Raw genomic sequence first — 23,530 nt, forward strand, 5'->3', positions numbered from 1 at the left:
AGGGACTACTTGCCCAGAGACCACTAACCAGGGACCACTCTCCAACATTAGTACCAAAAGAGGGATATGAATCAGTTTTTGGTCAACTTTAGATTCGTTTTGGGGTGGTGATTCAGAAAATTGGTTAAGGTCCACAGGTTAAGAACCACTGGGTTAAACCCTTGTGCCAACTGAACTGTTGACCTGAAGGTCTGTGGTTCAAATCCGGGGAGTAGGGTAGGCTCCCGTCTGTCAGGCCCAGCTTCCCATGTGGGGACATGAGAGAAGCCTTCTTTAGGATGGTGACACATCCGGGTGTCCCCTGGGCAAATTCCTTGCAGATGGCCAATTCTCTCACCCCAGAAGCGACTTGCAGTATATTCTCAATCCTGGGTTGTTGTAAGTTTTTCGGGCTGTATGGCCATGTTCCAGAAGCATTATCTCCTGACGTTTCACCTGCATCTCTGGCAGTCATCCTCAGAAGTTGTGAAGTCTTTTGGAAGCTAGAAAAATGGGGTTTATCTATCTGTGGAATGTCCACTTCTCAATTCGCTTCTGATATCCTTTTAAAAAAAAATCCAATGGCAATGTCAACGGGTCCTGACTTGCTCCCATCATGGGGTGGGCCTGGGGGGTGGAAGGAAGGGACTTCTTTGACGTCAGTCCCGCGGGATTACATCCACACGCCTTGCCCCCAAAGAGGCTGATCCTCCTTTGGAAGCCTAGACCTCTGGGTGAACCTTCCCGGCGAGGGGGCGGGACTAAGAGAGAGAAAGGGGGGGGGGGTGCATGAATGAATGAAGGCGAGCGGCGATTGGCTGCGGGAACTGCCGGCTCGGGGTCTGCCCTGGGCTGGAGGAGGAGGAGGAGGAGGAGGAGGAGGAGGGAGGACAGAGAGCCGCAGCCCCCGCTTGGCTCCATTCCCTTCGGCGAAGGCGAGGCGAGCGGGCGCGCCTTCCCTTCCTTCCTTCCTCCCTCCCTCGGCATGGCTCGGGCTGCTTGAGCCGCTTCGGAGGGAAGATGCTGCTGGGAAGGCAGACCCCGCCGCCGGCGCCGCCTCCCCCTCCTTCTTCGCAGCCGCGGCTGTCCGGCTGGGACCGGGGCCGGGTCAGCGAGAGGCTCCAAGCCGCCTTGGCCGGCCTCCAGGAGCTGCAGGTGCTGCGGGAGAAGCAGCGGGCGCGGGTCCGGGCGGCCTTGGCCATGCGGCCCGAGGAGAGCAAGGAGCAGCGCCTGGAAGCCACCCTCACCGCCCTCAAGGAGCAGCTGGTAAGAAGGGGCGCGCCCAGGGGAGAGCCAGGGGGGCATCCACACCCGGGGCTCTCCACCTCCCTCATGCCGCGACGCCTTCATCCTCTTCCTCATGTGGTGCTGACCTCCCAACCATACCATCATTTTCGTAACTGTAATTTTGCATCTGTTCTGAATCGTCATGCAAATATCTGATATGCAGGATGGATTTTCATCCACTGGACCAAATTTGGCACAAATACCGATACGCCCTGGTGGGGTTGCGGGGAGGGATTGATTTGGGAGTTGTAGTTGCCGGGATTTATTGTTTGCCTACAATCAAAGCGCATTCTAAATTCCACCAACGATGGAATTTTTAACCAAACTTGGCACATAGAACTTCCATGGCCAACAGAAAATGTTGGAAGGGTTTGGTGGGCATCGACCTTGAGTACGGGAGTTGTAGTTCACCTACAACCAGAGAGCTCTGTGGACTCAAAACAATGATGGATCTGGACCCAACTTGGCATGAATACTCAATATGCCCCCAAATGTGAACACTGGTGGAGTTTGGGGAAAATAGACCCCGACATTTGGGAGTTGTAGTTGCTGGGATTTATAGTTTGCCTACAATCAAAGCACATTCTGAATTCCACCAATGATGGAATTTGAACCAAACTTGGCACACGGAACTCCCATGACCAATAGAAAATACTGAAAGGGTTTGGTGGGCATCGACCTTGAGTTTGGGAATTGTAGTTCACCTACATCCAGAGAGCACTGTGGACTCAAAACAATGATGGATCTGGACCAAACTTGGCATGAATACTCAATATGCCCAAATGTGAACACTGCTGGAGTTTGGGGGAAATAGAACCCAACATTTGGGAGTTGTAGTTGCTGGGATTCATAGTTCACCTACAGTCAAAGTGCATTCTGAACCTCACCAATGATAGATTTGAGAAATCTTCCCACACAGAACCCCCATGACGAATAGAAAATACTGGAAGGGTTTGGTGGGCATCAACCTTGAGTTTGGGAGTTGTAGTTCGCCTACATCCAGAGACTCAAAACAATGATGGATCTGGACCAAACTTGGCACGAATACTCAATATGACCAAATGTGAACACTGGTGGAGTTTGGGGGGAAATAGACCCCAATATTTGGGAGTTGTAGTTGCTGGGATGTATAGTTCACCAACAATCAAAGCACATTCTTAACCCCACCAACGATAGAATTGGGCAAAACTTCCCACACAGAACCCCCATGACCAAGAGAGAATATTGTGTTTTCTGATGGTCTTTGGTGACCCCTCTCATACCCCCCCCCCCCCCCAGGTTAAGAAATGCTGATCTGCACTATTTGGTGCAAGCACTTTGCCACTCCTTGAACCGATGGCTCAATAATAATAATAATAATAATAATAATAATAATAATAATAGAGCCACCAGCATATAGATCTCATTTGCTGTGACAAACTGTGTTTTTGTGTCAGTAAAATAATAATAATAATCATCATCATCTTTATTTATACCCAGCCACCATCTCCCCGGAGGCCAAGCCCGACAATACAATACAGCAAAATACAATACAAAATACAAAACAACAAAAATTACATCAGAATAAAATGCATACAGTATAAAATAAAATAAATAAAGCCAAATAACATAATAGAAAATCAAACACAATGGGCGGGCCAAATGCACAAGATAAAATGATAAAACCCTGGATGAGGTAGGAGTAAAAAAAGATTCAATGCTATGGAATCCTGGCAGAGAAGGCGTGGAGCCCCCCCCCCCCCCCCCTTCCAGCCATTCCAAAGCATTGAGCCGCTGCAGTTCAGAGGGTGTCGAACTGTATTGATTCGGCAGTGCAGTGCAGAGATGAGAAGGCAAAGCCTGCGATGCTTGCTCCCGAGACGAAGGTGTGTCCCCAGCAAAGCCCAAGCTCCATGTTGGAGCCAACACACGGTATGCATTCAAGAAACCAAAGGAAGATGCATCTCTGCACCCTGGGATTAATGCAGTCTGACATCACTTGAACTGCCAGAGCTCCATCATGCTATCTATGGAATCAATGGGGTTGCAGTTTTTGGGGAGGCTCCCTCCCGCATTCTTTGGCAGAGAAGGCTTGGGAAACGACCACTCCTGTGTGACCATCCCAAAGCAAAGACAGAGCCCTCGCGGTTCAAGAGGCAGGTGTCAAACTGCATGAGCGCTGCAGTGGAGATGCCCCTTGGGAAAAGCACTAGTAGCAGGCATTGGCGAGGCTGGACTGGGCTCTGCCATTCTTCTGTCTGAAGCTGCATCTAGTGTTTTCTTCAGTCCCCCTCTTCTCTGGGGGCCCTGCATTGGAGAAGCCGTTTTGGTTGGCATCCCTTTAACTCAGCCATGGGCAAACTTGGGCCCTCCAGGTGTTTTGGACTTCAATTCCCACCATTCCTGACAGCCTCAGGTCCCTTCCTTTTCTCCCTCAGCTGCTTAAGTGGCTGAGGGGGGAAAGGAAGGGACCTGAGGCTGTTAGGAATGGTGGGAGTTGAAATCCAAAACACCTGGAGGGCCTAAGTTTGCCCATGCCTGCTTTAACTGCTATAACTCAGTGTTATATCAGTGAATCATAGGGGCTGCAGGTCTTAGCCTTCTCTGCCAGTTTAGTGGGGGAAATTGTAACTCCCAGGATCCCATAGCATTAAGTTGCTGTAGTTAAAGTGAAGTCAAACTGCATTCATTTCACAGCATACCTATATCCCCTATATCCCTGAAATCCTTCCATAAAGAAATTCTGCACCCTGGTTCAATAACTCTTATGAAGCCATTAGCAAATGCATTCATGTTGGCTGCACAATTGGAGATTTTCCTCATTCCTGTTCAGACATACATATTTTAGATTGAGCCTTAGTACTTGAGACCATGTATCTACACCAGTGGTTCCCATTTTTTTTTTACCAGGGACCATTTTGACTAGGAACCACTTGGTCAGGGACCACTTTGACCAGGGACCACTCTCCAACATTAGTACCAAAAAGGTTACGAATCAGTTTTTGCTCAACTTTAGATTCAGTTTTGGGTGCCAATTCAGAAAATGGTGTTGGCTAGACCACATCAGCTCTAGTTTCTGATACAGAACATATGCTATAGTCAGCATCAGAAAAGGAGTGGTAGGCGAGGCAAAAAGAGCAGAAATAAATTAAATTAAATTAAATAAAGAGACAGGAGGCTCACGGACCAGATTTTCATCCTCACAACACACTGGTGGTCTACGGCCCACAGATTAAGAACCACTGGTCTACACATTATATGCATTTACATACCACATACAAACAGGTGTACAGGTAGATTGTTTACTTTATGAAGTATTTTTGTTTTCATTTTTTTTCAGATTTTGGACCTCTTGTAGCTGTGTATACATACATAATGCAAAATCTTGGAGATTGGACTAAATTCATTTATGTTTCCTATATATCTATCTTACACATATACTCTGAACATAAGTGTGCATTGAAACAATGGGTGTGCATTGAACCTTCAGAAAGCAAAGGTGTCACTATCCCAGGGCCATTTCAGAAAAGGCCCTATATCCCAGGATCTGATCCCAGGTTTCTGTTTATCCCAGATTATCTGGCAGTGTGAACTCATATAATCCAGTTTAAAGCATAAAACCTGGGATCAGATCCTGGGATATAGAGCCTGTCTGGAAGGGCCCTCAAGAATTCTGAAAATGAGATGCTCAATCTTTGTGTAACATGTTGTCAGTGATAAACCCTAAATGTATGTATGTCTAAATACATGTGTGTCTACATATATACCACTCATATAGGCACATTAGGCAAGAGGCAAATCACAGTGTTATCTGTCATCAATCCCACTCTTAATTTTAAGCTTCTGCTTTTTAATCTTTAGTTTTCTGTGTACAGTATATGGTGGGTGAGGTGTGTACATTTCAGAGTGCAAAGTGGATTACTTAGTAGAAGGAATCAGTGACATGTTTTAAATGCTTCTTTAAAATACTTAGAGCAGGTCTGTTTCAAAACAATTGTTTTTAACAATGCACACATTCTAAATAGTATTTCCTGCAGAAGATCTAAGAATGAGTTTCTGTATTTCCATTCTAATCTTTAGACGTGATGCATGATAAGAAACAGTTATTTAAACTAGGAGCCAGCACTTAAAACTACAGACATATAACAGCCCTGAAATGTTTTTTTTTTAATCCCGCCTAAATCTTTCTCACTAAACCTCTGTCATATAGCCTGTGCATGTGGCTTTCCCATAAAATAGCCATTGCAATCTTTCCATGTCTTTTCTCACAGAAGTATTTTCAGCATGAAAAGGATGCAGGATTTTCAAGTGACTCTAAAACCCACTCACTAGTTCCTCCTCCTTAGTGGTTACATAGGATTGGAGTTAGAAGAGACCACATGGGCCATTTGGTCCAACCCCCTGCCATGTTTTGACTTGAATTTTACTACATGTTATCCATGCATATAAGATCAAAGTCAAAAATGTATAAGCACTCTTCAGTCTAAATAGTGCTTTTGGTGGCCCTTCCCATTGTTTAGGGTTTTTAAAGACAGTCTTAAGGCACATCCAGACAACACCTAAAACATGCACACCCGTGTTTTTACCTGGAGCATCCAAACAATGCCTCAGGTAAAAGCAAATTAATTTGGGACAAAGCAGAAAAGCCTTGCTTTGTCCCTAATTAATTTGACAGCTGGAAAGACCCGGGTCTTTCAGAAGAGCCAGGTCTTTCCAGTTGTGGGCACTGTTTGGATTGGGCCCGGGGACCATGTCGCATGACTTCTAGTACCAATCCACACAGCTGTCTCGGGATTTTTGGGCTCCTGGAGCCCAAAAATCCCAAGACAGCTCCACCCCCTCACAAAATTCCTTTAAAAGCCTTAAAAAGAAAAAAAATATAACTCACCCAGCTGGCATTTCCTTGCTGCTGGCCCTCTCCTGGCACATAGAAATTACGCGCCAAAAGAAGGGGGAGGAGGAAAATCACTCCTAGCCCGCCCATTCTCCTGGTACATCATTTTTATGCACTAGGAGAGAGCCAACAGCAGGGAAATGCCAGCCGGGTAAGTTATTTTTTTTCTTTTTAAGGCTTTTCTGGGGTGGGGGTGGTTCTTTTGCATCTGGGTGCTCTGCCGGAAGATCTGGCAAGGCATCTGAACACCCTTTCCTTCAGGAAAGCAAGAATGTTGGGCCAGTGTGTGGGCTGTAATGCGTGCCCAATCAAGTTTTTAAAACCTGATTTGGCCCGCATTAAAGTCCTGTCTGGAACCGCCCATAAGTTCTTATTTTATATAGACTTTTTAAGACATAGAAAATGTTGAATTTAGCAGAAGTCCAAGTAAACACACTTTAAAATCCCCACCCCATGAAACTCTGCTATGTCAACTGCCATTTCTCTCTGAATAATCTCGTTGAAATCTAAGTAAATTCAATAGTATAACTTTGAAGAGAGGATATTTGGGGAATTACTGTGTTATTAACTTAAAAAGGGAAGTTGTAATGCTTCCTTGTTTTGTTTTAAAATTGATCCTTTTTGTGGCACTGTCAAATTATTATTAAATAGTAAGCATGTTTACATGGTCCTATCCATGCTTACTTAGGCTGGATCTACACTGTCAAATAATGTAGTTTGAACCGCATTATATGGACCGAGTAGACCCATACAATGCAGTTAAGTGCAGTTCAAACTACATTATTTGGCAATGTAGATCCAACCTAATAAGTAAGCACCATTAAATTGAGATTCATTCCAGGTAAGTTTGCATAGGATTAGGAACTTAATTGGAATTAATTCTTATTGATTTAAATGCGGTTTACTCATCAGTAAACAGCCGTGAAGAATGGCTTTCAATTTTTGCTCACTTAATTATTTACAGCTTTTCAGACATATCAAAACTTTTAAAAATTTCAGGCTTTTAATATAAATAGAACAAAGTTGTTAAAGGGCCCTTCCACACAGCCCTATATCCCAGAATCCCACATTATCTGAGTATGGACTCAGATAACCCAGTTCAAAGCAGATATTGTGAGATTTTCTGCCTTGATATTTTGGGATATAGGGCTATGTGGAAGGGCCCAAAAATTGATCTTGTCATTTGGGTGGGAGGAATTACACTATGTAACACAATTTTTGATAATTGGGTCTATCATAAAAACATGGAAAAGGATTATAAAACTGTGGAAACTTTGTTTTTGTGGGACATCCTGCAGTACATTTTGCTATAGTTTTTCAATGAATATCTGCAAAATACTCTAGGAAAATCTTATCTATAAATGTGTGTATATGCCAGATGATCTTGTTCTCCAAAAATATATTTTTAAATAAATAAAAGCAAAATTTGAAATCCAGTTCCTAGTTCCAAATAAAATAAGCCATGGGTGAATGAAGCCCCCTCCACACAGCTGTATAAAATACATGTTGAACTGGATTATATGTCAGTGTGGACTCAGATAACCAGTTCAAATTAGATATTGTGGATTATCTGTCTTGGTATTCTGGTTATATGGCTGTGTGGAAGGGCCCTTAGTTGTGCATACATACCAATTTACCATTGTAATTAATGCATTGGTCTATCCTACTTGGAATTAATCATAGTATGTAGGGCAAATGTGATACTGTGTTGCAACATCATCCATAAATATCTGGAGAGAATGCTTCTGGAACATGGCCATACAGCCCATAAAACTCACAGCAACCCAATCATCCATACTGATTTTTCTTTTGAATCATGTATCATTCTGTAAAACATTTCAATGGGGTAGTTCTTTAAACTATCTCAATGTTCATTTATATTGGTATATCCCTGTTATGAGATTCATCAGTGTTCAGTGTTCTGGGTAGATTTTAAAAAAATCTAGTTTTTTTGTATTTGAAAAGGTTCAAGAGATATGTCTTTGTTAGCTGCCAAATAACCATTCATATCATAATGAAGTCGCAAAGCTTTTAAGATGGGAATTGAGGTTTTAGCATATCTTTGTTGAGAAAGTGCACAAAATAATTCCTAAAATGTAGCTTTTGGCATTCTCAACATTATCATTGTTTGGATACTGCTGACTTCACACACACACACATACAGTATATGAAGTCAGCAGTATTCAAACAATGATAATGAAGTCTGTCAGATTTTTTAAATCTATCTATCTATCTATCTATCTTCCATTGGGGAGATATTGCAGAATGCTTGAAATAGAATAGTATTCTATATAGAACTGCAAGATAGGAAGTACATTAGCAGCAACAGATTGTTAATTTAAATATCTGGTTCAACTATGCACAGTTAGTTTAGTGTGTAGCAGTGCATTCTGTTAAAAGAATGTATACAAAAAATCTTTGTCTCTCTCCAGATTTAGGAGGTTGGGAGATCTGAAGAGACAAACATATGACAGTAAAATTGATTGGTAGTCAATCCAAAGACATCAGGATCAACACAGAAGTACTTCTTCACACAATGAACAATTAATGTGTGGAATGCAGTGCTGCAAGAGGTGGTGATGGTTGCTAGATTAGATGGCTTTAGAAAGAGGTTAGATAAACTTAAGCCCTGTTCAGAAATTACTCACCTTGCTTTCTTGAATATGCCTTGGTTGGTGGGGAAATTCCCCATGGAAGCAAGAACTATTGAAACCCTCCACACAAAAACATCCTTCTCTTCATGGTGTTACTCTTCACATGGGAAAGGCCTCACATCAAAAGCAACACCTTTGAAAAAATGAAGTCCTTGCTTTGGTGTTTCAAAAAATGTGATAACTGGGCAATAGTTGATAAGCTTATCTATTAACAGCTATCTTGTTTGGATAGAGGGAACTACTATGGCCCCTTCCACACAGATGTATAAAATCCGCATTAAACTGGACTCAGATAATCCAGTACAAAGCAGATATTATGGATTATCTGCCTTAATATTCTGGGTTATATGGCTATGTGGAAGGTCCCTACATTCAAAGACAGCAAACTTCTGAATACAGAACTTTAGGAGAAACCAGAGTTTGGAAATACACTATTTTAAAGTAACATTTTCCCGTTACTTATTGTAACATTGAACAAGCAATTCATTGTAACAACAATGCCAGCTTTTAAATAGTAATTCACGGTGTTGTCCATTACTATTTACTTTATCACTTTATTCAAAAGGCATTAAACCTGGAAAGCATTGTACCAAAATGCTTCTAAATCTGCAGCATTACACAGTTGACAAACTAAATTGTTCATAAGTGCGAGGGAGATGCTCGTACCCATAATTAACTTAAGCTACCTCTGTATCAAACTTTGAGCCAGTTTCTAAGTGAAGACAGATTTGAGTGGGTGTGTTTTAAATTAACAGCACCAGCACCAACAAAAATATTTTCTGTAATTATTTCATATTACACTGTTGAGTTTCAAATCCTTTCACTTCCATTATCTCTGTAATCCTTCAAATGATTCTGTAAGACCAATATTAATATCATATCATGCATAACATGTTGGTGCTAGTTTCAAAATGTTAATAGTGGCTTCTCAGGGGGCACTTCAAAATTTGTGCAAGGCTTTCCCTAGCTCAAACTCTTACCTACTACACTGTTCTGGATCTGAAGCATTGAGATCTCTTTTTGTAAGTATGCTAGATGAATGAACAGGTAAAGAGAAAGTATAGTTATTCCTGTTGGTCCTTTGGGGAAGGTGTAGTTAACCACACTGGTCCTTTACAGAAAGCTCCAAAATCTCCATTATAAAGATTTTTTGGCTGGATGCCAAACTAGGTTAATGGAGCAGAAATGCTGGATCACACTAACAACTACCATGTCAGACTACACAGAAAAGCCATTGAAATCCACAAGCCTGTGGACAGTTCCAACAGAAAGGAGAAAACCATGAAAATGAAAAAAATCTGGTTACCAGTATTAAAAAACACTCTAAAATCAGGACAATAAATAAAGAGCAACACTCAAAAAACCCAAGGGAATTCCAGACAAGAAACAATCAGCCAGCTAACACATCCCAACAAAGGATCCCCAGGCAGCAATCAGCCAGGCTTTGAAGCTGCAGGGCCATTCAGTGCTAATCAAGCAGACAAGAGTTATTTCTCACACCCTGGACACTCCACAGATATATAAAGCTCACTTGCCTAGTTTCCAACAGCCCTTGCAACCTCTGAGGATGCCTGCCATAGATATGTGCAAAATGTCAGGAAAGAGTGTTTCTGGAACATGGCCATACAGCCTGGAAAACTCACAGCAACCCACTTTCTGGTGATACCTCGGTATACTGAAGGTTGAATAACCCCTATCTGAAAATTCCTACCTATCCATTATCCTAGTTTTAAAATGTGGAGTTCTTTGGATTTTAGAATTCCAAAAATTCCTGTATGGCTTATTCATACTTGCCTGCATAACTATTTTGTATCATCACACAAAGTAGTAAGTCTTTGTTTTTGTCATATGTTTTGTCAGATCTCCCAACCTCCATCAACAGAGTTTGTTTTGCAGTTTGGATGATTATCTTATGTAATATCTTACCTCATAAACAATTGTATTATTCCTTTGCTATATAAAGAATGGTTTATTGTGGCCTATATTGAACTGGCATTTGAAACAGCTATAGAGAGGAGCTACCTACATTCCTTCTTAGAGTAGATTGAAGTTCTAGTCACAGTGATCGGGGAGCACACCTCTCTGAATTAAATGTAACTTACTTCCAAGCAGAAATGTATAGAATTGCAAGAATGGGGCAATTAAATTGGTTTGATATTGATTACTTCTCTTTTCTTAACCCCTGTACTTCTTTATTAAGCAGCAAATATATACTAGGGTTGGATCTTGTTCTTGGAAGAAGAATATAATCAAAACATTATATGCTTTAATCTTTCCTGTACTGGCAATTACACACTTCAGTAAACTCCAGGTTAATTCAGATCTCTCCCACCCCCTTCCCTCTTATTGGCGATGGACTTGGCTGTACGTTATCAATCAGGTGTGAAAACACAAAGGGTATTCACCAACAGCAGCTTTATCAGAAGGCATCTTGGAGGGGAAATTGGCTTTAACCTTCAGGGAATGCTTAAGCCCCACTTGTGAAACATTGCAACAAGCAAATCTTGATTAGAGTCAAAATAGCAGCACAAGTGTACTGCCAACTCCTTGATTACCTGTCATTGATAATTTTAACTAATGGCTCCCCTTCGTTTTATTTCACCCAAAAGAAAATATGATTTAAAGCATTTATTGCTTGCTGAAGGCCACCAGGTTAATAGAAACGCCCAATGACCTCTGACCAAAGCCATCCATTCCTATTTGACACATGCAATTTGGGCTGTAATAGCTCATCTCTGTGTGCATTTTCTTCCAAATAAGATTTGAAAATGAAGGAATAGCTTGTCAAGAATTAGTGACATTCACTGGGGTTTCAAAGTGGGCAGGGGAGCATTCTGAGTGTTTCCTTTTTATAGGCAAAGATGGAGATGTCAGCATTTGGTACTGATAAATGTATTAATTCATTTTCACTACATCTGGGGAGAAAACAACTTAGAAACCAGTTTTGGCAGGCCCTTATCAAATGCATCAATAGCTGCCAAAATGTGAACAGGCATATTTGACTACTGTACATGCAGCCCTATGCTAGAGGTGTTTCCTCAGCCTTATATCCCAGAAGCATCCCAGAAGCCTTATGTCTCAATAAATGTGCTTAGGATTATAGGTAAATTTAGCAATACTCGAGTGGACCAAAAGCATCCTCATGTCAACTTACTTACCTGTAAATAAATGTGGATATTTTATATTTAAGTTTTATGTTAGATATCATTTTTGATAAGTTACATTTTATTTAATTTATTAGATGTTATGTTATAAGTTGTTGTCATAAGTGGGGTTATTTTGGGCTATTATGTTTGTATCTGTTGTTGCACTTAGGCATTTAATGTTTGCCTTTTTTTGTTTGTTGGAATCCGTCCTGAGTCCCCTTGTGGAGATAAAGTGGGATATAAATAAAGTTTTTATTATTTATTTATTTATTTATTTTCACTTGCTGCTCTAACTGGAAGCAAAAAAAAAACAATACAATTGTTGCTATAATCATAAAGATGCTAACTAACAAAATAAATAAATACACTTTATTTATATTCCACTTTATGTCTCTGGAAGGACTCAGAGCGACTTACAGTTTTACATATATAAGGCAAACTTTCAATGCCTTTTTACACATTACACACTAGACATACAATACACAGACAAAAGTAAAGGCCTACCCCCTTCCATTTCTGGCATCTGGAGGCGATGCTCAACTCCAGCCATGGGGAGGTCCTCTTGTTCCATTTTTCCATGCTAAGGAGCCTGTTGTCCATAGACTTCTTCAATCGTGTTGCCATTAGTGGCATGTCTGCATTGGGGCACCCTTTTACCTCCCTACCAAGGCAGTACCTATTGATCTGTTCAAATTACATGCTTTCGAACTGCTAGGAAGACAGAAGTTAGGGTTGACATCCAAGAGCTCACCCTGACTTGTGGCTTTGAACTGCTAACCCCCCAATCTGCAGATTTCCTGCAGCTAGAGGTCTAACCTGTTGTACTACCATGACCCTTATTAGTTAATGTTTACGTTAACATTTAAATCAAAATTAAAATGTTAAAAACTAGTGTTAGAATTCATCTTACTATTTGCATCTGTTCAAATAAATGTGTGCTTTATTAAAGTCAGCTAAATCAGGTTGCAAAATCTGGCATCGACAATGGTTTTGATATTTTCTTAAGAAAATAAGACAGTAAAACACAGTCTGCTTTCCACAGTGACCAACTAGATGACTATCTGAAGTCACCCCAACAGGACCTAAGGATAATATCCCTTCTGGGTTTTATCATTTGTCCAGCCAATGATAAAATGCTTGATAGTGTAGGTAGTACAAAATCACCATTAGTAGCCATAAGATTATCCCCATGAATGTATGCAGTTCTCTTTAAAACCATCTCAATAGTTGGGAATCATGTCTTCAAACCTGTCTGTTCTCAAGTTAGACTAGATATGCAACTGACTTTATATCACTGTTTTTATCTGTAGGCAAGGACTCTGTTTTAAATTTTGTGCAATATCTAATAAACTTAAGTGCTTTCTCAATAATTTGTAGAATAATGACTTTTGATACTGTTATAATGTTCCTTCTGATTTTGTTGAATGTTTCTCTCCAAGTACATAACTCTTTTCTGTGAGGGGATAATAATAAGACAGACTAAAAAGTCCACATCCAACAGCTTTTTAAAAAAGTTATGCAATCTGTAACAGCATAAAGAGATTTCAGGCTTCAACAGTCTAATTAACTCAGTTTTTGAAATATATTAATTTATGGTACCACTTTTTGTTTAGGTTCTTCTGATGTTGACCTACATTTTATAACATTGCTGAGTAAATAAGTATCCTGGTTGTTTAAATTGGCTCAAGAAAGTAAATGTACACAAGGTTCTGACTAGTAAAATTTGGAGCTCACTGATTCCAGGATTCTCATGAAGAATGTGTTAAGACACAATTGAGTGATGAAATTTACATCACATTAGAAGATAATAAGAAGTATGGGAGTCTGCCAGTCAGGCAACATGAGACCCTTCACCCTCCCCATACTGGGAAACAGTTGGAAAGAGGAAAGGGTTAACAATATTGCTGTAAATCATTTGATGTAAAGTGCTGTAAATTTACCAATAGATCCTGGAGATGCAATACATTATCTTTGAATACCTGAGAGCCCTGTGAATGCTTTATGGCCTTTTTGCCATTAATCAGAAACCACAAAGGGAGGAATTGGATGTCAAAACATTAATCATTAAACAATTAATTCCAGCCTTGGAAACAAAACATTGTGACTTCCTGAGTGGGTGAGATTAAAGGAAGCGTAAAAGTGCTTCCACTCCACTCCATACAGGAAATTTAGAAATCTAATGCCTGGGCAATCAGTTCTTATTTCAGATGCTGTTGATAATGGTTCTGTATCTGAAACATATCAACCATATCACAGAAATGCAAAGCATCTGGAACAAGGCTTGTAACAGAGGGCCCTTCCGCATAGCCATATAACCTAGAATATCAAGGCAGAAAATCCCACAATATTTGCTTTGAACTGAGTTATCTGAGTCCACACTACCATATATTCCAGTTCAAAGCATAAAATGTGGGATTTTATTCAACTGTATGGAAGGGGCCAGAATCAACATTTTGTAGTCAGGAAATGCTGAAATATTGTATCTCATGTGAAAGAATATGCTGGAGCTTTACAGCATAAGAAACTCTTCATTCTAGGGTTTACCAAACAAAGACTTCATATAAATGACAATTTTATCCCAAAACTGTACCTAATGTAAAGAAAACCTTTCCTAATCAGTGGAGTACTAAAAATGAGCAAACCAATGGGAGCTCATTTGTTGCTTGTTATTGTGTGCCTTCGTGCCATGTCTTAAGGCAGTGGTTCTCAGCCTGTGGGTCCCCAGATGTTTTGGCCTTCAACACCCAGAAATCCTAACAGCTGGTAAACTGGCAGGGATTTGTGGGAGTTGTAGGCCAAAACACCTGGGGATCCACAGGTTTTGAGAACCACTGTCTTAAGGTGATCCTTAGGCTTTTCTTGGCAAGATTTGTCTAGAGAAAGTTTGCCTTTGCCTCCTCAAATGTGTCTTCACTCTGAGGTTGAAAGAGTGTAACTGGCCCAAGGTCACCGAGTGGGTAACCATGGTCAAGCAGGGATTCATCAAAGGCATAATCCAGTACTCAAATCATTATGCCACAGGAGTATTTTGACCGTCCAGAAGGAAGATTTCATGCCCTATGCAGGCGGGACTCTGTTCTAGTATGAAGACCACAGCCATTGTTGATTATTGCCAGTCAGGTTAGCTATATATCATAGTCAATTATCAGAGGCAGGAGGCTGACGAACACAAGATGGAGCATTCATTTGCAACCATGCTCATGCTGGTGAGCCTCCTGTAGATAGTGTAACTTTAGTTTGATCCATCAAGTTTTTCTTATTAGGTGTACAAAATAACATAGGAAGATTATGGAAGTACAAGAAAAATACGTTGTGTGGGGATTGCTGGATGTACATCCATGTTTCTTCTCCACATAAAATGAATGCATAACATTTGATCATTTATGGAGCTGTTCAAAAAGAATTAAGATTTATGTTGCCAAAACCTTGCTTTTTCCAGCTGTGGTTCTGAAATAAAGTCACCAACAACATCATAATCCTATTCATTTATTTTCTGGGTAAATAGAAAAAAAATGTTTGGTAAGAGATTCCCTAATACCTACAACAACTTCTACTGATAGATCTATTTCTCACTGTGGCTTTGCACACACAAAAACAAATTATTGGGAATCTCATTTTGCTGCCAGACATCTGCAGAGAAAGTTAATCTGTGAAAAAGGAACTGAAATGGTAGAAATGTGTGTTCATGAGAAACATAGGACTCAGGCTCTTTGACACAAAAGTATGCTCATTACAGAGAAAACACTTGTAATAATTTTACTTTTGGAAAGGTAATTCAAGATCCCCCTTCCCATTTCGAATGTACTATGAGAAAAGAAGACTTTCTCAAGGTGTCACCCTTGAAAATAAATTAATGTTTCTAAGGACCTAATAAGTGAACAAACAGACTAGACAGATGTGGTGTGTTTATTTATTAAGCTAGTATAATGGGATATAAAGTTATTTGATCCCCAAAACTTCATGAGTCTGCCAACTATCATGAAATCATAAAAGCTTTTAGCTACATATTTCTGGAATATTGAAAAGTATTATGATAAGAAAAAAGAACGTAATCCAGAAATGCAGAATAAGTAGATTTATTAGTAAGATAGACAGAAGGGGGGGGGGTTAGTTAAGTCCTGTGCTTTTAAGGCTTTTACTGAATCGTGGCTCACTTTCTCCTACCCCAATTGCAATAGAGTATGCTTTTGCCTAAACTCTCAGGTGTTTTTGGTGACTCAGAGGTGATTTCCCCAAAGTCCACTGCATTTCTGGTGAAGAAGAAAAGGTCCTGAGGCTTTCTGCAGAGAAGCCTCAGGGCAAATTTTGAGGTGTTGTTGAATGTGGATGAAAGAACGGCTCTTTCTTATCTTTATTTGCTTCTGCAATCGTTGTTTCCTCGGGTTTCCAATCAAGACAGTTATGTGCAGCTGCCTTATGTGCAGGGGATGGTAATTGAAGATGATGATCACATTGATCAACTATTTTGTTTAGCTTGTGTTATAGAATGAAATGGGGGTGCTATTTGGAGTGATAGCAACATTATACCCTGTAGGCTCCAGGTCTGGCTTCAGAACATGAAAAGGCTAGTGGTCGGATTCTTTGGACCTAGATCTGTTTTTGGCATTCATCATTTAGGGCAGAGTGTTTGTCCATGGACATATTCCATTTCATGAGCCATCAGCTACCTGTCCTCAAAACAGTTTGCAAAAGAAAGAAACATTTGCAGGCAATGAGCTCAAATATGATACCCATTCCATGGCTTTTTAGAAAACAAATGTTGCTTTCCCACATCAGTTAGAACAAGTAACATGGATTTAGAGGAACTATAAAATCTACCTTCCAGTATATATTTTTAAAGGTGGAATGTGGAAAGATGTTACAGAGATTTAAAGTTGTTTAGGTGGTGTCATTTACAGTTTGTCTCCAAGAAAAAAAATATCCCAAGGCAACTAATATGATAAAAATCTGCACAATATAAGATCCAAATAACAATAAACAATAGGAGTTAATAACATCAACGAACATGAGCAATATAAACACCCAGCAAAAAAAAAAAATGCAAGCATCCAAGATGTTGTAATCAAACCTAGGAACTACAATTTAAGGACAATCTTGTTGACTTTTACAGAGAGCATTGGTTTAAATCTTAAGAATTGGGCTCTCTTAGACAGTGAGTGTTCAGGTAGTTTCTGAAATGCTCCCAAGGCAGATAAGATGCAGAAATAAACAAACAGTGGGTGATCCCTATTTTTAAAAAAATACAAAAATGTGTCCAGACCTCTTTTTGTACTTACATGAAACAATCACATTCCTTGATAGATGGAAAGCAGAAACAGAAAAAAGCTACACTATCAGTTATATGTCTCTATTTTATATAGGCCTTTCCTGTAAATGTAAAGTTTGCAGGAAAGCTTAGACTAAACCCTGTCTGAAATTGTCTCTTTTCCTCCCTGTTGGTTATAGTCACGTCTGAGGAGGCAAGATGTTGGACTGAAAAGCCATCTGGATCAGCTGGACCAACAAATTAGTGAACTGAAGCTGGATGTAGGCAAGACATCCATTGAGTATCTTGACAGTGACAGCAGACCTAGTTCAGGTAACTGGGGGATTTTCTTCTTTTTTTAATATTGGTATTTCATTGTGTTGTATGTGGAGGGGGAAAGCATGAATAGTACAAACCACAGTTAGTCAAAGTTTTCTTGCTCTTGGATAAACAATTGTATCTTTCCAGATCTATTTGGCATGACATTCCCATCAGCCCTGTAAGGGATGATGGAAGCTATAGTCTTAACAATACAGAAATGAGATAATTGCTTATAACTTCTAAATTAATCTCTGTTGTGATATACTCTTAATGTCATAGTTATTATTTTTGTTTTATGTTGATTTATTATTACCTAGTTACTACCTAACAGTAAATAAGTTTGCTGTTATTATTCTGTATTATTTTGTATTGTTTGTTGTTTGTTACTGTGCAAGGCTTTGCGTGTTTGCTTGTTATTGTATTGTAAACAGCCCTAAGTCTCTTTTGGGAGAGAGGTGCAGTCTAGAAATAAAGATGATGATGATGATGATTATTATTATTATTATTATTGAAACAAATACTTGATAAAACCTATCAAATTGTACGTTCTCATTTGTTTTCCAGAATCTTGCAATTTCCTTCCTAGTTGCAATCAGCAGGGACAAAATTAGATTATTGTGAAAAAAAATTCTGTCTTATGAGCAATTGATATATTTGCGAGGAGAGGGTTTATTGCATTGTTTTGGGGGTTATTGTTGGTTTAGTCTTAAGGAACATGTAAGAGGTTCAATACTTCATTGTAATGCTCTCTGTCTCAGTTTTCCTCAAAATGACAATTCCATGAAATAGTTAATATGGGGAGGTTCCACTTAGGTTCTGTATCATGCATTTGTTCTCTGCAATCAAGGGTTTGTCTTCTCTTAATCTTGCAGGTTTTTATGAACTCAGTGATGCTGGCTCCTGTTCTTTGTCCAATTCATGTACATCAGTCTTCAGTGAATCCATCTCTTCCTCCCATGCCAGTCTATTGACAAATCCTTCTCAGCATCCCAAAACCCGTCTCAGCATCATTGATTACCGTCCCAAATCTGCAGATGAAACCACAGTACGCAACCAGTTTCAACAGCAGGGAGCCTATACTAATGATGGATGCCGAATCAAAGCTTGCCCTGATGTTTTAGGATCTCCTACCAAGTCCAGGCCAAGACCTGTTTCTACAGGTAAAACATCCCATATCCAGCCTTATTTAGCCAATTGTATAAAGAACCAATGCAGTCAAGGTGTATTTTGATTGATTGTTTCCAGCTCTGAAAACATAAATGAATAGATAGGCAGGTAGGTAGGTAGGTAGGTAGATCTGTTTATAAATTAGTCCATTGACAATATCAACAATAAAAGACAAAAATATACAGACAAATAGACATTAATCACTGATCTAAGACTTCATAAACAATTATGAATAGTATGATTTAACAGTGGTGATATTGGTTTAAATGTTTTGATGTGTTTAAATGTTTATTTTAATTTTACATTGTTTTTAATAGCATTGAATAGTTGCCTGTGTTGTTAAGCTGCCTTGAGTCCCATTCGGGGTTGAGAAAAGCAGGGTAGAAATGTCACAAATAAATAAATAAATAAATAAATAAATAAAACTCCTGTAATAGCTAACTAAAATAAATTAAAACACAATAAAACTTGATTAAATAATAAATTTGGTAAAATGGGATTAAATTACAAGATGAAAGGAGGAGAAGCAGTGTGACAAGTGTTAAAGAGTGTAAATGGACTAATCATTTGCAATACAACGTATTCCAATAAAGGTGATATGACAGGAAACTCTGAATCATTTACAGCTGTATGGCAGAGAGAAAGTTTTTCAGTCTGTTTTATTACTAGAGTGCATTGATGGAGAAATGCCTTGTTGGGTCTCTGCTTGGCATCCGTCTCAGGAAAACAATAAAAATTGCCCCTTCCCCCAAATAACACTCAAAAATGATAAAGGTTATGGAATCATAGAGTTAGAAGAGATTACGTGCCCCTCCCAGTCCAGCCCTTTGCCATGCAAGAAAAGCACAATCAAAGCACCCCCAACAGATGGTCATACAGAGAGCAAGTGATAAAGCTTCCCTCTACAATTCTACAGTGTAGGTGCATCTAGGAGTGCACCTACACTGTAGAATTAATACAATTTCACTGTCAGAGTTCAGTGCTATAGAATCATGGGTTGTTTGGTGGGACACCAGTAGTCTTTGGCAGAGAAGTCTAAAGCCCTTGTTAAAAAAAATCCCTGGGGCTGTATCTGGTGATATTTTGCATACCTCTGATTTAGTTAATACCAGAATTATCCCTTAATTTTCCCATCTAGATCAGAAGTGGAGAAGGTAATTCAAACTGTGTACTTTTTAATAAACCCAATTTCACATGTATGCGTAGGAAGGGCAATAGGAATGTGCTGCTGACCCTGTTTCTCACATTGTGTATTTCCTGTCTCTGTCCTCAAGTGTCTCTTTGTTGATGCCTTCATGGGTCCATCAACTTTCTTCAACCCACTGATTCATGTTTCCAAAATTCAGGTTGTTACTAGAACTGATAGATTATGGAAATAACTTTATAAATGAGTATACAATAAATACAGGTCCATTTTCCCAATGCAGATATTAGTGCTTGATGTTAAGAGGTGAACCAACAGCATGGTTCATGTATTTTAGCCAATCATGATGAACAGAGAGATAAATGAAATAAAAATTAACACTATATCACCTATTAAAGCTTATTACAAAAAATAATTGATCACCTCCTACCAAGTGTCCAGAAAAAGGGGCCAGAGAAAAAAGATATGTGGTCATAATAAAACCTGATACTCTTATGCTGACCATGACTTTTTTCTTAACCTTGTTGTTTAATTAGGTGACCTTGAAAAACTTACCATTGGAGATGGGGGATTTCCAAAAGCAACTGACCCCAAATTTGCTCATCTGCTTTGTCCAGGAGAAGATAATCAGATCTATTCTGTGGACCCCAAATACCAGAGTGACCTGATCTCTAAGAGTGGGAATGATGTGTATATTTACCCCAGCCCCCTTCATGCTGTGGCTTTACAGAGTCCCCTTTTTTCCCTGATGGGGCCACCATCTGAAACTGAAGGCTATCTGTTGGCTAACAAAGTTGCACCTAATGCTGTTGGGCCCAGTTTGATTAGGACTCGACCGGCCAGAGAGTCCAGGCCAGGGGGTTACATCAACAAACTGCTTCAGCTGACACGCTGCAGAGGAAACAATGAGGCGGACGCCAGTGAGAGGTGTCCAACAAAGAGCCAGCCATTCACAATGCTCCAGAGACTCATTATAATCCCCAGTGCCGGTGGAGTGAAAATTAACAGCAGTGGCAGCCAGCTGGAAAAACAAGAGAGCTCACCACATAGAAACAAAGCAGAGAGGAAACTGCAGAGGGAGATGCCTGAGGGGGAATGTGCCAAACAGCAGGAGACTCTGGACTGTGTGAATGTAGAGCAGACAGCCACCATGGGTCATGCCGAGTCTTCCTTGGCTGTGAATACTTCTCAATCTGCCAAGTCATCTGTGAGGGACTCTCCCGTGACAGAAATTGTGGAAAGCAGCCTGGAATGTAGCTCTTCCAGCTCCCAGCTCGGAACAGAGGATTCTGGCTTGAGCCCCACCAACTCTCATGTGACTCCAACCAACAAATCTCACAAGAAGTGTGTCAGTGCCATAAAAGCAGGAGGTCACGATCTCATGCCTCAGGGAGGATTTGTTCATGCCAAGTTTGTCCCCGCAGAGTCCCATCAAGTAAGGGTGAGATTTGCTAACTCTAAAATGAAGCCCGTGAAGGTAAAGAGGAGGAACAGTGAAAAGGCACTGAGGCCAGGAAAACAGACATTTTATTCAGAGAAACCAAGGGGGCTCCCCCACCCTGCTGCCAAACTGCCTGTGGAGTGGAGTCTGTCTCAGAGACAGGTGAGAGAAAGGAACCTCATTCGGAGGCCTACCTTTTCTGGCGAAACTGCAGGTCGGTCTTGCTCAGAGTCCAGCCTATACCCTGTGCCATTCAGGCTTCCCCAAGGACCCTCTGGGCCTGGACTGTACCAGACCTCTGCCAATACCATGTATTCTCTTGAAGCAGCTTATATAGATGCAGCTACCAAGAAAAAGCACCGCAAATGGCAGTCCACAGTGGAAATCTCAGCTAAAGCCCAGGTTGCTAGTCTGTCTAGCAGCTTTGCCTTAGGTACACCAAGACCACAAGGAAGGAGAGCAGGAATCATGCGTGCTGTAACCATGAGGGCACGTTCAAAGAGCCGCCACCCCTTTCGTCCTGGGACATATGCCAAAAGTGAGTCTGACCATTCAGAGTACTCTGCTGAATGTGCATCCCTTTTCCACTCCACCATTGCCGAGACCAGTGAGGGAGAGGTCAGTGACTATACAGCCAACCGCTTTGGGGATAGTGAGTCCAGTGAAAGTGACTCTGAAGGCAGCAGTCTGACTCTTGACTACGAGGAAGAGGAGATAGAGGAGCATGAACTGATTTGGCCTGATACTTCTGTCAGGCATCCCACATCTCCTCAGACTTCCTCCCAGCCGCTTCCATCTGTGCCCAAACTTTGCCGCATCAAAGCTTCAAAGGCCCTCAAGAAGAAGATTAGGAGGTTTCAGCCGGCTTCTCTGAAAGTGATGACTATGGTTTAAAACTGAGAATCATCCTTATTTTGTCAGCTGGCTGTGTCTCAGTTTGCAAAACAAAAGCGGACGGATACTTAAAAGGATTTTGTTAAATGAAATGTAATTAAACCTCCCCCGCCCCCAAGATCTTAAGGCAGGGGTTTTGTTGTTGTTGTTCATTTGCAAACGCCTGTGTTAATTACACTGTTACTAATTTCCTTTTTCTATTCTGTAAATGTGTGTTTATGTGGCTTTATATCTCCCATCCTTCCCATCCCACACATCTAGATATTAAGGGTTCAAAAGATATGTGTGCTACCGGTCTAATGGATATTTTTGAGAAATCAATGTGCATGGAAGATTTCCAAGCTTGCGGGTGGGGGGAAGGTCAGTGGAAGTTTCTTGTTAAGGCTAAATCTCCTCATATTCAGAGACACTACTTATGTTCTCAGATCTCCCTTCAAAATTCAAATTCTGTGTCCTTGTCACCCATTAGTCAGCATTACTCACTCAACATAGACTTGGAAGTTTTTATCAGCTTTCTTTGAGAAGTGTCATTTATTTGCAAAGGAGGTCTACAGGCATCGAAATGCAAACTCATGGGATTAAGTATTTTTAAGCCTGACTGATACCACTGTAATCTTTTTATATTGAGATGTTTGTGATGTTGTTGTTGTTTTTTGAGCAGGTGAACTGCATTCCAGACAATGCATTGGCTGAGAACAGAGTATCTCTGCTCAGATTTTATTGCAGGCTCAATAAATGTTATGATTATGAACCCAGGTGTAAAATAACAGTCTGTCTTTTTTGTGTTAAAGAGTGGGGAGACTTTTGTCTTTTAACTACAGTCTCAGAGGTTCTAAAAAGAAATTCTTATTTAAAAGTCCTGTAGTCCCTCTATTCTCCCCATTCTCTTCAATAAGGCATATCGCTCTTGTCATTATTTGATGGTTTCCCAAAGAAAATTCTTCTCTCCCCCTTCCCCCAAACTACCACATCAATTACAACTTGCTTGACCTAGTTTGCTACACAAGCCCTCTCTTCAGTGACTGGACTTTGAAATGAGTTGGCCTCAACTCTTGGCCCTGAACTTGCGGACACTATATGTACTCCCTGTATCCCCGATACTGCAAGCTGCCCTTACAAGTGACTGATATTAGTTAAAATATGGTTACTTCATATAGAGCTCATAATTTCAGTGCCTGTGCTATAAAAGATAAACATCAACTCTCCCCTCCCCCCCCCCCCCCCCCCCCCAATGTGGGGTCTTCATATTTATTGAGGTTTGGCTCCCAACATCCTCAGCCTGCAATGGCTATGCTATCAGAAGATGCTGAAAGAAGTAGCAAACACCATCTGGATACAAGATTAGAAAAGACTATCATCAGAAGTAGGAGAGGTGGCAA

General features: G+C 40.4%; 1 protein-coding gene across 1 annotated transcript; it reads left to right on the top strand.

Moving 5' to 3' along the window:
• Positions 1–856: 856 nt before the first annotated feature.
• DACT2 (dishevelled binding antagonist of beta catenin 2) lies at positions 857–22,902 on the top strand. Its single transcript, XM_060753757.2, has 4 exons — positions 857–1,245; positions 17,385–17,517; positions 18,378–18,665; positions 20,353–22,902. The coding sequence occupies exons 1-4, from the start codon at positions 1,000–1,002 to the stop codon at positions 22,149–22,151; spliced, it is 2,466 nt and encodes an 821-aa protein (XP_060609740.2). The 5' UTR covers positions 857–999; the 3' UTR covers positions 22,152–22,902.
• The last annotated feature ends 628 nt before the right edge of the window (positions 22,903–23,530 follow it).

The sequence above is a fragment of the Anolis sagrei genome, chromosome 1 (assembly GCF_037176765.1).
Source record: "Anolis sagrei isolate rAnoSag1 chromosome 1, rAnoSag1.mat, whole genome shotgun sequence".
Classification (NCBI taxonomy): domain Eukaryota; kingdom Metazoa; phylum Chordata; class Lepidosauria; order Squamata; family Dactyloidae; genus Anolis; species Anolis sagrei.